We start from the raw sequence: 13,377 nt of genomic DNA on the forward strand, positions 1-13,377 counted from the left end.
CTGAAGATGATCTACCTTTGAGTGAAATGTCCCCCAATATTGGAGGAAAATAGCCATGTCTGACTCCCATTTTCTTTCTTTAGTTAAATCCAGTATAAAGGAAGAAAGAAAGGAAGGAAGGGAGGAAGAGAGAGGCAGAGAGAGGAAGAAAAAGAGGGAGGAAAGGAGGGAAGGAGGGAGAAAGGAAGGGAGGAAAGAGAAACTCAGAAATACTTTTACGTATCTAAAGTTGTAAAATCAATCAGAGAAAGCACAATCAGAGGTCTGGAAAGAACCAACGCCCTCTACCCCCAGCAGCCTCTGTCCCCACTCCTGCCACAGACTCCAGACAGGAGCCAAAAAAAAAATTATCCTTCACAAAATTGGGAAGGAAAATCCAGGCAGGTGCTTACAAATAAATAAGGCTCCCTCATGCATCTCCCCTTGCCCTTGACCTATTGATCCTTACGTAACCCAAAGAGATAACTAGAAAAAAGTTTGGTTGGTGACAAATTTTTAGGCCATTTTATAAAGCTCCAAGTCTTAACAGAGCTTCTATTCATGCATATGGAAGATAATATTACTGATGCTGAAAACTAGAATCCTCAACCTCTGCTGAGACATTTTAGAGTCTCTTTTTATGTACTATGTTCTGAGGGCAACGAAGTCCCCTTGTCTCCACCCACACTGTAGAATTATAACCCTCTCCGACAGCAAGGAAAGCATGCCCACTGATAATGAGCTGTTCTCACTTGTGTTTTATTTCCTAATGCTCAATTGAAACAAAAAGAAAAGAAAAGAAAGAGAGAGAGAGAGAGAGAGAAAAGGAAGGAAGGAAGGAAGGAAGGAAGGAAGGAAGAAGGAAGGAAGGAAGGAAGGAAGGAAGAAGAAGGAAGGAAGGAAGAAGGAAGGAAGGAAGGAAGGAAGGAAGGAAGGAAGGAAAAGAAAGAAAGAGAAAGAAAGAAAGAAAGAAAGAAAGAAAAAGAAAGAAAGAAAGAAAGAAAGAAAGAAAGAAAGAAAGAGAAAGAAAGAAAGAAAAGAAAGAAAGAGAAGGAAGGAAGGAAGGAAGAAAACCACATCCTTTGTACCCTCAATATATAAATAGAGTCAGTCAAGAACTGAGAACAGATTTTCACATTGATTGATGTGGGGACACCAGCCACAATGAGGAACTCCAGTACATTTCTGGCATCCACGCTCTCCATTGTCATTTTTCTCCTGCTAATTCCTGAAGGTAAGACTGATTCTTGTCATTTCCATTATAACCATTAAGTAAAATGGAGCAGACTTTCAATGAGTTTTTGGCAATATTAGCTAAGTGTACTTAGAGGAGATTTCTCCCCGACCCCCTGGAGTCTTAACATTCTTTTTTGGATTCTAAATATGTCTTTATTTTGCATTCTTCTTTCTTCTTTACAATTTCTTCACAAAAAAATCATAGAACCTCCAGTGTTTATTGCTCCCGACTTGTAGCTTGAAACTGCCAAATATGACAATGTAAAAATAAATAAACAAACCAAATTTCTTGAGTTAGGAAAATAAACAGTGCCTTTCTGTAAGGAAGACTCTCACCTCAGCCTTTCTTGCAACAGAAAATGAATGGATCGTTTTAATGACAACTAATACAAATCTGACCTAGACACCCATAACAAATCAAGAATGATTCAAATTTCTATCATTATTTCTCTAGGCTCATGTGTCCTTGGAAATACATTAGGACATTGGGGACATCCCCACATCAATTCTTTGGAAGTGCTACAGTATTTTGTACTAAGCTAGTTCTTTGGTGTACTAAATAGAAACCAACAGGCCTGGTTTTGCGTGAGCTACACATGCATCAGTTTGAATGCTATAAACATTACCACTAGAAGGTTAATAGCCTCCGGGTAGCTCTCGATTTTCCTTAAAAATCTTTCTGGAAATGAAGACTACTCTAGGATTGGGCCAAACTGCACTGATAAGTGTGAAGCAGCCATGGGTTTTCCCCAGAGTCCCTCAGCTTTTGGAAGTGGAATTGGTGGGCCGGGGCTAATGCAACAACCTATCTTGCCAGAAATTCCCAAAGAAGCTCTCTGGTTCATCTTAAACCTAAAAATGAGGGGGGAAAGTTTAAAAAGTACAAGGTTGCAGAACATTTGGGACAAAAGGGTAGGCATAGTATCCGCATGGCCTATGATTATGTTCAAGCATGTTAAATTCTCCACAATGGTGAAAATTTCAATTGTATCTTTTCTTCAAAAGGAACAATGAAACCAACTCACTCTGCTGCACTTTGTTTCCTGTGGTCAGAGAGAGCAATGTGGACACAGGGAAGCCAGACTTGCTGAGCCAGATTCAGTCCTCCTATGCATTAGATTACTTTGGAGGGCTTTTAAATAATATTGACATCCCATCCTCTGCTCCAGTAATTCCAATTTATCTTGATTCTGGGAGATGACCAAGAATTGCTAGTTTTTAAAAGCTTTCTCACCTGCACTAAACCCTACCCCCTGCCCCTTCTAGGAGTTGTTGGTTTGGGAGACGTAGGCTTTTTTTCTGAGGTGGTATAGTGCTCACCAAACACAGGACCCCGCAGAAGGGAGTATTCTATTGAGTTTATGATTTCTGCAGCCCAGAAGGTCCAAAGATGCACCTTTGGAATCTACCTATACATAATATGCCCTGGGAAAAATTGAGATGTGGGTGAAGTTTCCTTGGTTTCTTTAAGTTCCTTATTCTTTTGCTTCTGGAGCCTAGAACTTACCCCTTCCCAATCCCCTTCCAAAAAGTAGAGCCTTTTGGTCACTCCCTTTTCCTTTCCCATACTCTCATTATTTATACCTAATTGTGAATTTGTCAATGACTTCGCTTTAATAATGCAGTAACAGGTACTATTTAAGGAACCATGAGTCTGAGCCAATGGTCAGGACAAATATTTTAGGAGGATACAAGAATATCAGGTGTAGAAAGGTGGAGAGCTGAGAGTATATTACAAAGGCACAAGATCTTCTCAGCCAACATAGATGATTTGCTTTGCATTTAGGTCTCCTTGTTCTCTAATAACAAATCTATACTCCTGGTCTGTCATCAAGGAAATTTGACTAAAGCAGAAATCTCTCCTTATAGCATCTTCTTTCCTCCCTTCCCCTGTTTCATTGGAAAATTAAACCACATGGTTCAGTTTGGAGATTGAAGGGAAGCCTCAGATGCAATAGGTAGTATTCTCCCAACTAATGAATGAGAAGAGTGCAAATTTCAATAAACAGAAGTCTCACAAAGACCAGAGTACTCATGAGCAAGATCACAGCTAAAAGATGCTAATATCAGCTTATAAGGACTTGGGGTGAAAAGAGCAGTTCTCAGACTTCTAAAAACCTCTCTTCTTCCCCAAAGTAGTACTCAGCCTGAAAGGAGGAGGGATGGGAGGGCACTCAAGGTGGTCATCATCACCAGCATCTCCTGTAGCAGCTGTCACCAGTGTAGACCTATGCATAGCTGCCTGCTCTTTGCAAGCCCTGAGGCCTGAGGTCAGTGGTTGTGACAGATTTCCAGCCTGATAATCCCTGGAACTGCCAATGGCACAGCTTCTGTGTGGGAAAGAGTAGGACCCTCTCAGAGAGTCCAGCAGGAATAGGATATACATCCAGATATCTGAACACCTATATTGGTGGGAGAGGGGAGGGAGGAGGATGCTCTCATCTGTGCTTCCTCTTCATGTGGGAAAAGCATGTCTGGTCTTAGAAACACAGCTTTAGGTAGAGCTCTATAGGGTGGGCACTGATATGATTTGCCTTTTTCTCTTTAACAGATTTCTGTGTAAAAATTATTGGAGGAAATGAAGTAATCCCTCATTCAAAACCCTACATGGTGCTACTTAAAGGAAAAAGTATATGTGGTGGGGCATTGATTGCAAAAAACTGGGTGTTGACGGCAGCTCATTGTAAAGTGTAAGTGCTTGGGTTAAAAAAAAAAAAGTTTGTGGAAATATTCTAATTTGGGTGAATATTAATTTTAAAAAAGTAAACCCCACTAAACCCATGAGAGGCTCACATAACTTACATCTCTGGAAATTTGCTTTACCCCAACCAGAAGTTAAGCCCAGACTTGGCCCCAGAGAATCAAACCAATGAAGAAGCAGCATCCACAAGTTCTTCCTATAGGTCCCCTCCGGAACCATCTGGTCCAAATGCTGAAAGGCTTTGCTTCTGGTCTTGATTTCATGACTGGGTAGTATTAGCTGAGTGCCCAGTCTCCCAGGGGCCTAACCACAACTGTCAAATAGAGAAAGCTTGTTTTAAGAAAAAAAAAAAAAAATCTCTTCCAGGCCTAGTCTTTTCTCCACTCCCTAAACCAAGCCTCTAAATCTGAGTTATCCAATATGATTGCCACTATCATACTGACTATGCAACTTACATGTGGCTATATAAATTTAAATTAGTTAAATTTAAATAAAATTAGAAATTTATTTTCTCAGTCACCCTAGCCACATTTCACATGCTTAGTAGCTATATGTGGCTAGCGGCTACCATATTGGAAAATGCAAATTTATAAAACATTTCGTCATCAAACTATGCTCTACCAAAAGCACTGTTATAGTCTTAAATGAGACTAATATCAGCTGGTGTAATGGAGAAACAGCAGTGTGAATATCTGGTTGGTGTATTTTATACTAGTTTGTGAATGATAATAGCCTTCATCATCAATACATCAGAGAGTGTTTTTATTTTACTAATCAAAATGAACCTTTAGCATAGAGTAAGAGAAGAATCCTGTGCCCCTCCTTCACACCGCCATCTCCCCAACATACACGTACTCAGTGTATGTTTTATTTATTTATTTATTTCTGAAAGTTTTTTCATTTCAGAGAAGTTTATTATTATCTTACAGATATCTCTTCAGTGAGTTTCTCTACAACTACCAAGTGGCTTTTGCTTCTGTCTCTGGACTACTGAGAACTTTGTTTTCCAGTAATCTGCTGCCTAATTCTCTATCACAGATAAAGGAGGTTTGGGGTGGGGGTAAAGCACTAAAACCCCAATAGAGATCCCAAACTTAGCTTCGCTGCCATGGAATTTTTATTATTTGTTTCCAATGAACCTAGCTTAGCTTGTTATAAATAAGCTGATGATGATAGTGGTAATGATGATGATGGTGATGATGATGATAAATTTATAAACATCTTATTTTTTATTCTTTAAAGTACACATATTTTTCTGAGCCACAAACAAGTATTTCAATAGCAAGCATATTTACAAATGGGACAATCAGCACATAATATGCTCATCTCCTGATTAAAAGAGTAAAAACCATGCTGTGTCTGTTTTCAGGATCAGAAAGTCCCAGGTTATTCTTGGGGCTCACTCTGTGTCCAAGTATGAGCCAGAAAAACAGATACTGTTCATTAAGAAAGAGTTTCCCTATCCATGCTATGACAAGGACACACATGAGGGTGATCTTAAACTTCTACAGGTATGTACCTTTGATTGTACCTTTGATTGGCTTAAAAGTTATAGAACCTCCTACAATCTGGCTAACTACATGGCAACTTTTCTTTGGTACCTCTATAGCTACAGACTGTAGCTACATAAGGGGGGTCTCTGAGGGTTGGACTAGAATTTAAGTAAAAATGTGAGTATTTTAATTATCTCATTCTGTTAACTCTTTATGCTTGTTTTCCAACAGCTGGAGGAAAAAGCAAAAATTAATAAAAATGTGGCTATCCTTAATCTCCCTAAAACGGGGGATGATGTAAAACCTGGAACCATGTGTCAAGTTGCAGGATGGGGGTTGATTCACAATAGTAAATTATCTCATTCTGATACTCTGAGAGAAGTCAATATCACCGTCATTGACAGAAAAATCTGCAATGATAAAAACCACTATAATTATAATCCTGTGATTGGACTGAATATGCTTTGTGCTGGAAACCTCAAAGGTGGAAAAGACTCATGCAATGTAAGTAAGACAAGAGCCCACATTTTAGCTGTTGCATTAAGTCATGTAGATATGGAAAACACAATGTCATGCTTAGTCCTCTCATGGCTTTGGCTTCTACAGAGTCCTTGTGCTTTTGAGAAAGTTTGATAATACCCCAGTCAAATAAATTAATATTCTCAGCTCAAGTAGGTTGTTCACCAAAAATAACAAGTTTACTGCTATTGCATGGGTTGACCTATTACATCATCTTGATTTCATATCAAAAACCATTGAGAAGCAATTTTTTTCTCATTCTCTATATTAACATATGTAGATATAAATTTAAAAATATGTAACACTCAGGAAAGCTGAAATCTGGGTTCTTCTAGGGTTTTCAGTATTCATTTCCCCAGTCTCAGCACTCCCCTGAAATTCCTCTGTCATTTAACTGGGCAAGTCTGTCACTCCCAAGCCTGACTAAGGATCCCAGGCTAGATCCCAGAGCTTCTAGAGTCAAGCTTAATCCTCAGGAAACAAATTCCAAGTATGACCCACACCAGAGAATGTGTAAGCCACCATATCAGAGTCCCAGAGAAGGGATGGGACAGGACCCTGATTGAAGATAGAAGTAGAAAAAATGTGTTACATATTTTTAATCTCTGAGTGCTGGCTCCTCATTTCTTATCTTTTCCAAAGACCCTATAGAGCCTCATCTAAGAGGAGTGTGCCATGTGCATGGTTTGAGAACTATCAGACACTGAGAGATCCAGAGGTCTCTGCCCTTCCCAGGTGCTTATCTGAACACCAGCAGATTCTGAATGGCTTGCCTCCAAGACCAAGGCTAGGCAAATCCCAGAAAAGATGACATCTATCTTCAGCACCCTCTGTTTTTCTCCTTTGCCCTCCTCACTCCTACCCTTCTCTGTATTCACCACACTGGGCATCCAGAAACCCAGAACCTGCAGTGCTTTAGAACCCACATGCAACGTCCTGAGACCATGACAGCATCCCAAGATGCCTGTCCCACTCCCACCAGCCTCTATTATTAAAGCTTAGCAATCTTTTTCCAGTTCTCTCAAAGGCTGTTGATGAATTAAACCTAAAGGACTCATTCTGAAAATTTTAGGCACTACATTAGGCAGTAGATATATACCTGTCCAGGGAGGGCCCCAGCTTTTCACATGGTTCCTTACTTTATACACTGATAAGGCCAATTTTTGCCTAGAGAGAAAAGGTCACCAGTACCTTCACATTGCTGGAATGGAGTTGGGCCCTCAGAGCCCTGCATTTGTGGAGTTCTATGTACAAACATGAATGACCCTCCATCTAGAACCACAAGTCTTTCCTAAAGCCAAAGCAATGAAATGGCCAATCCAGTCTCTAGACCTGGAATATGTTAAACTATGCTGATTTTAGAATTGCATGAGACACTACAAGGTCACACATTGGGTGGCACAGTCAGAAAGAATTAAACAGTGACTTACAACTAACTAAAGTCTCTCTGCTGTGGACTCAGTTAGCTCTGAAGTGTAATCACTGATTTCTGGGAGCTTCTGTCTAGCATCATATGCTCAAAGGAGACTTCGGAAGAAGTTTTTGTCTATTCAAGAGGGTGAAAGGGAAGAAGGTTGCTTTGGTTTTGTTTCTTTGGGAAGATTATCTGCTGGAGGAACTAGAAAACATAGTTTTTATTCTTTGACTCAAAGTTTCATCTGCATTTGACTATTTTACCCCTTGAGTTATTAAACATTTTGAGAAAATGACAAATAGGAGGGTTTCCTTTCTGAAGCAGAGAAGCAGTCTCAAAATTAGTAGATAACATAAACAATAACACAAGCTTCATTTCAATTTTCACTGGTTCATAAATAAATCTATGAAGCCAATTTAAAAATATTAAAATATTCTCAACATTTTGGTTTTTTTAAGTACAAATTTTTAAATTAAGTGAAGGTTGGTCTTAACTCCACATTAAATTATAGTTCTTCTGTTCATCTATGGTCATGTTCATGCTAATTCTCACCACCCCTCTTGTTTTCCCCCAGGGAGATTCTGGAAGCCCTCTGATATGTCAGGGTACTTTCAGAGGCATCACTGCCTTTGGCATTCCAGGAAAATGTGGAGACCCTCGAGGACCTGGCATCTATACTCTTCTCTCAGACAAACACCTCAACTGGATAATTAAGACTATGAAGGAGGAAGTTTAGATAATTGCATTTCATTTGATTGGCTGTCACTTTTTAATTCTGTCATAAATAAAACCAATTGGATGACTATACCCATATCTCTCTTATAACATTAGTGGGCAGATCTCCACCAGCAAAGAGAGGCGGAATAACATAATGACCTCATGGATAATGCAAGGGAGAGATTAGGTGACCAATGTCACCAGTGTCATCCATGTGTCAAGTGATATGCAAATTTTGCTTGAATTATTCACTTCAGTGTCTCAATGGGACACAGCAAGAGTAGCACTAAAGTCCATCTAGTAACAAGTACAGTGAAGGGCTCAGCAATTCTGCAGGAAACAGGAACAGCCAGTCTGAAGCATTTAAGCCTTGGATTATTTAGGTGATTTCTTGGTTTTTCTTGTCCCTAAGCCTAGATAGGTCCAATCAACACGGAAGTTACAGAGGCTGCCATGCCATAGTGGGGAGTAAGTATTGATTTGTAGCCAGAAACTTCCCTTGGAAAAAGCCCCATAAAGTTTATTCAGCATATAGAAATTAGTGGATAGTCATCAGCCCAGTAGTGGCTTCAAGATGCAATTATGTGAACAGATTCTTTTGATTTCCATCAGTTCCTTTAGGAATATAAATTTTATGTGTGTGTATACATGTATATACATACACACATAAAACATATACCTGGGAGGAGGGGGGGAGGTAGATGGGATAAAAGGGATCAAATATGTAAAATTGGAAGTTATGTAAATTACATCAAGTAAACAAAAAAAAATGTATATCTGAACCAAAGACATACAGCAACACCAGAGATAACCTCTTAAAATTACCAATGCCTACACTCTACTTCTAGAAATTTTTATTTAATTTGTATTCATTAGGACCCAGATCATAGTATTCTGTACATAAGCTGCCCAATGATCCTATATGCTGTTAGGGATAAGAACCCCTATACTAGAAAGTGAGGCCTGGTGTTAATATCTAAAAAGAGAAACTCTAGGAGAGTCACTAGGATGATATTTTATACACCTGCTCTAACCCCGAATTCCTAGTTAGGATTTTAACAGCAATAAAAAGATGGAATATTCCATACTACCAACATTTATTACAGATTTTGAAGTCTACTTATAAAGTAGTTTGGAGCCTTTGTTTGTTGCTGGTAGAAATGTAAATTGGTACAGCTTCTTAGGAAAATTAGCAGGGTCTATTAAAACTAAATGTATACATACCCTATGACCTAACAATTCCACTCCTGGGTATATACTAAACAGAAACAATTGCTTTTTTTCACAAAAGATGTGTTCAAGAATGTGCATAGTAGCTTTATTCTTAAAACTCAAAATTGAAAATAACTCAAATATCCATCAACAAAAAAATGGATAAGCAATTATACATTTATATGACAGAAGGGCTTATACTGCACAGCAATGAAAAGGAACAAACTACAGTCACATGCAACAACATAAATTGATCTTACAAACTTAATGTTGAGTGAAAGAAGCCAAAGAAGAATATTTACAGTATGATTCCATTTATCTGATGGTTGACATAAGGCAAAACTAATCCATGGTGATACAGGTCATAATAATAAAAAGATGTTGACTGGGAGTGGGCACAGGAAGTCTTTTAGGGTACAGAAAATGTTCATATCTTAATCTAGATGGTGGTTACACAGTTATCTATTTAGAAATGAAAAACTCATCAAAGCTATATACTTAAGGCTTATGTACTTTACTATGTGTGAATTATTACTCAATAAAATTTTAAATTACAAAATTTTTAAATCAGTCGTAGCAAAGGCTTCTGTTTTATGTATTATCTGTAAGTTTACTTTTTTTCTTTACTAAAACCACATCCCAGACTTTCCACCAAAACTAATACCAGGTAAACAATATATTGCCATTTTCCTTAAATGAAACCCCGTGTTCACACATTAGTATTAGCTGAGAGAAGTGGTCTTTGGTCATGACATAGTTTCATAAGACTGTTAAGACAGAAGCACTCAGATAGAATGGTGAGAGACACTAGAAATGGCCTAATCATTTTGTTCATTTCCCTGATACACCTCTTCTTATAATTTATACCTGGTTAATTAAGAAGATAAAATGAAAACTATTAGCTTAAAGAAGAAGAGTGTATATTGCAGAAAAGTATCACATTTGCAGCTTTTGGTGACCTAAATTTTTCTAAGGAATTACAAGCACTATCCAGTAGATTTTTTTAGTTAAAAAACAGGGAAAAGAAAATTACATATTGACAAATTAACACTAATTTGGCAGGTGAGCTCTCATTCCCCTTGTATATACTATTCTACTTTTCAATTATCAAGATTTTTGTTTTGTTTTATGGGGCACTTTAGAGGGAAAAGGGGAATGACATAAGTAGGTATTGGTAAAAACATTTTATGACAAAGCAAACAAATCAATCAATATCTGTTATCTGACACCTGCAAAATATTCTAAGAGGCAATAAAAAGTATATATGCTCCCTCAACTCTTCAATATAATCATCTAGGAAAGAAATAAGCATGTTAAAACTACAATAAGTACATTCACACAGTAATAAAAGATTTTTTAAACAACTATAATAGTATATTAATACCAACTAGGTGATAACTGACTAATGCCAAGAGTTCAAACTCAGGTAACGTCATTTCAAAACACTTCCTAAAGAGGTCAGAATTTATGCAGATATGCAAAGAAATGAAGAGAGGAGGAGAAATTCCAGACTAGAAGAAAAGCTCCAACAAATGTACCGAGGCAGGAAATCATAAATTCAGCAAAGGGTTAATATAGAAGATGAATGGGGAACAATGTTAAAAAGATAGAACAGTGGACTGATCAAGCTGGAAGAAAGCTTACCAACCATCAAATCCAAATTCCTATTTTTGTGAATGTTGTGACATATCCAAGGTCCTTACGGCAGAGCCAAGGCAAGAACAGGTCCCCTAACTTCAGGTTCTGGGCTCAGGACTCTGAGGTTGAGGATAAGGGATTTAGGTAACAGGGGAGTCACTGAGAGTGTATGAGCAGAGGACTGACAGGATCGGCACAGTGCTTTTAGAAAGTTAACCTAACTGTGGCATGGAGATCCATGAAGAATAAAAACGGGAAAAACAGTTAGAAGGCAATTATGGCAGACTAAGATACCAGGTATTCAGAACATGACTAGGGTGAAACAAAAGAAAAGAGAACAAGGGGTAAACTAAGTGAGCATGGAGCACAACAACCAGACAGCCAGGAGGCTCCCTGAGTGATGGAATGACCAGGATAAGGATAAGACCATGAAGAGGGGAAAGGCAGTCCTACAGAGGAGCTCATTTTGGGAGGAAATAACATGCATGCTCAACTGCGTAGTATACAGTAGGATTTCCATCAATATCTTTCAAGTGAATAAGTTGTGTTTTTAATGTATTGAGTGTGAGCTAAAGACAGAAAAGGATCTCAAAGATGAAATATCCAGAGGCAGACAGGAAGTATGAAGCTGGAGCTTGGGAGAAAAGTCAAGTGGGAAAGAAGCGTTCAGAAATCTTTGCTATAGATATTATTCTGAGTATAGTAGTGAAAATGAGTCTCTAACAAGGAAGAGATGGAGAGAGAAGAAAAATGAGTAGCAGGAGGAGGAGGGAAAAAAGGAGAAGAAGAAAGAGGGGGGAAAATGGAGAGAGAAGAATGGGAGGATCAAAGATAATGCCTGGGAAATGCAATGAGAGGAAGCAGAGCAAATAAAGTAACCTGAAAAAGAAGGTCAGGAGAACAGGCATTCACCTCCGGAAAAGCGTTTCATCTTGTTTGATCCTCATAACAACCCCATGCAGAAGACAAAGCCAACATCATTATTCTCACTTAGAAATAAGGAAACTGAAGCTTAGAGGGGCTAAGTGGCTAACAGCAATTCCATACACAGGCTGTGCCATCAGCTGCAGCAGAAAACACTTGGGTCTGGTCTGGACTCAAAGCCAAGTGCAGTACTCTGCCTCTGTGGCCTGTGGGAAGAAGGAAAGACAAGTCATGTTCCACATTACAAGGGCTGGTGCCCTGGACTCAGAAGCAACCTGAGGTGGACACACAAATCCCATCCCAGGATAAAGCACTGCTCCAAAACCCACCAGGTTCAGAGCTGGCACTCCCACTGAGCCTTTGCTGTGTAAACACCAGTCAGGGCAGACTCTGGACAACATCCATTGTGGCTAAGGTTTTGTTTTAGTTTCCCCTCCAGGGCGCGTCCTCCTTATATTAGTTTCCTGTGGCTGCCATAACAAATTACCACAAACTGCATGGCTTCAGACAACAGAAATTTATTCTCTCACAGTTCTGGAGACCAGAAGTCTGAAATCAAGGAGCCAGCAGGGCTGCTCCCTCTGGAGGTTCCAGGGGATATCCCATTCCTTGCCTCTTTTAGCTTCTGGCAGCTGTTAGCCATCCTTTATTTGGGGCCACATCACTCAGTCTCTGCCTCTGTGGTCACACCGCCTCCTCTTCTGTCTGTTCTCTTCCATGTGTCTCTTATAAGGGCAGTTGTCACTGGCTTTTGAGCCCATCTGGATAATCTAGGAGGATCTCATCTCAAGATCTTTAACTGCAAAGACTCTTTTTCCAAATAAGGTTACATTCACAGGTTCCAGGGATTTGACATGGATATTTTGGGGGGAGCGAGCATCTTTAGACCACCACATCATATACTGTTATCAGTTCTATCTTCTCTAACCCATCCACACCCAGGAATTGCTGTGCTCCTGCCACCTACCGCATCCTTCTTCTGATCCTCCCCCAACAGTCATCCCCTTGGTACCTAGGTTTTAAGAAACTAATTAAATAAACTGATGCAGCTTAATGGAAAGAACCCAAAGTCTCTCCCACAAAGAATACATGAGTCTTATTTACAGACTTCTGGAGACAGCATCCCTCTTTCCGTTATCTAATTGATCATTGTTCAAGAACATTCTGTGGAATGTTCTATGTGAGGTTAACAGGGATTAAAAATGAAAAGAGTGTTTAATGTTCACACTAAGTTGGGAGCTCCAAGTTAAGAAAATTAAACAGGATTTCTTATTTTAAGATTATTATATGGACTATAAATATTTGAGAGAGACTATAATAGGCAGCATTTCTGAAACTTATTTGACCAGAATCCTTTTGACTTGAGCATCTCAAGCCACTAGTGTTATTTGAAAAATACTTTGCAAAACTTATCTTAATCCAATAGTGACTCTAATGATCAAAATTTCAGACCAAAATAGATAAGGCTAGGGCTGGGAGGATGGGGTCAGAGAAGGAGGTTGGATAAGAGTGAATAGGTATTTGGAGATATGACTAAAATTAAA

At 39.0% G+C, this 13,377-nt stretch overlaps 2 protein-coding genes across 2 annotated transcripts in view; one reads left to right on the plus strand and one right to left on the minus strand.

Annotated features, from left to right (window-relative positions):
- The first annotated feature begins 1,120 nt into the window (after positions 1 to 1,120).
- On the plus strand, positions 1,121 to 8,328 carry GZMA (granzyme A). The gene is made up of 5 exons (XM_039870242.1): positions 1,121 to 1,213; positions 3,767 to 3,905; positions 5,286 to 5,427; positions 5,641 to 5,913; positions 7,917 to 8,328. The coding sequence occupies exons 1-5, from the start codon at positions 1,144 to 1,146 to the stop codon at positions 8,076 to 8,078; spliced, it is 786 nt and encodes a 261-aa protein (XP_039726176.1). The 5' UTR covers positions 1,121 to 1,143; the 3' UTR covers positions 8,079 to 8,328.
- A 3,598-nt stretch (positions 8,329 to 11,926) lies between these two features.
- CDC20B (cell division cycle 20B) overlaps positions 11,927 to 13,377 on the minus strand; it is a 40,402-nt gene continuing 38,951 nt past the window's right edge. The window contains exon 13 of the mRNA XM_039869900.1: positions 11,927 to 12,039. Within this exon, the coding sequence (XP_039725834.1) occupies positions 11,939 to 12,039 (101 nt within the window). The 3' untranslated portion in view covers positions 11,927 to 11,938. The remainder of the gene's footprint in view (positions 12,040 to 13,377) is intronic.

This window comes from Pteropus medius, unplaced genomic scaffold (assembly GCF_902729225.1).
Source record: "Pteropus medius unplaced genomic scaffold, Ma_sr-lr_union100, whole genome shotgun sequence".
NCBI classification, from domain to species: domain Eukaryota; kingdom Metazoa; phylum Chordata; class Mammalia; order Chiroptera; family Pteropodidae; genus Pteropus; species Pteropus medius.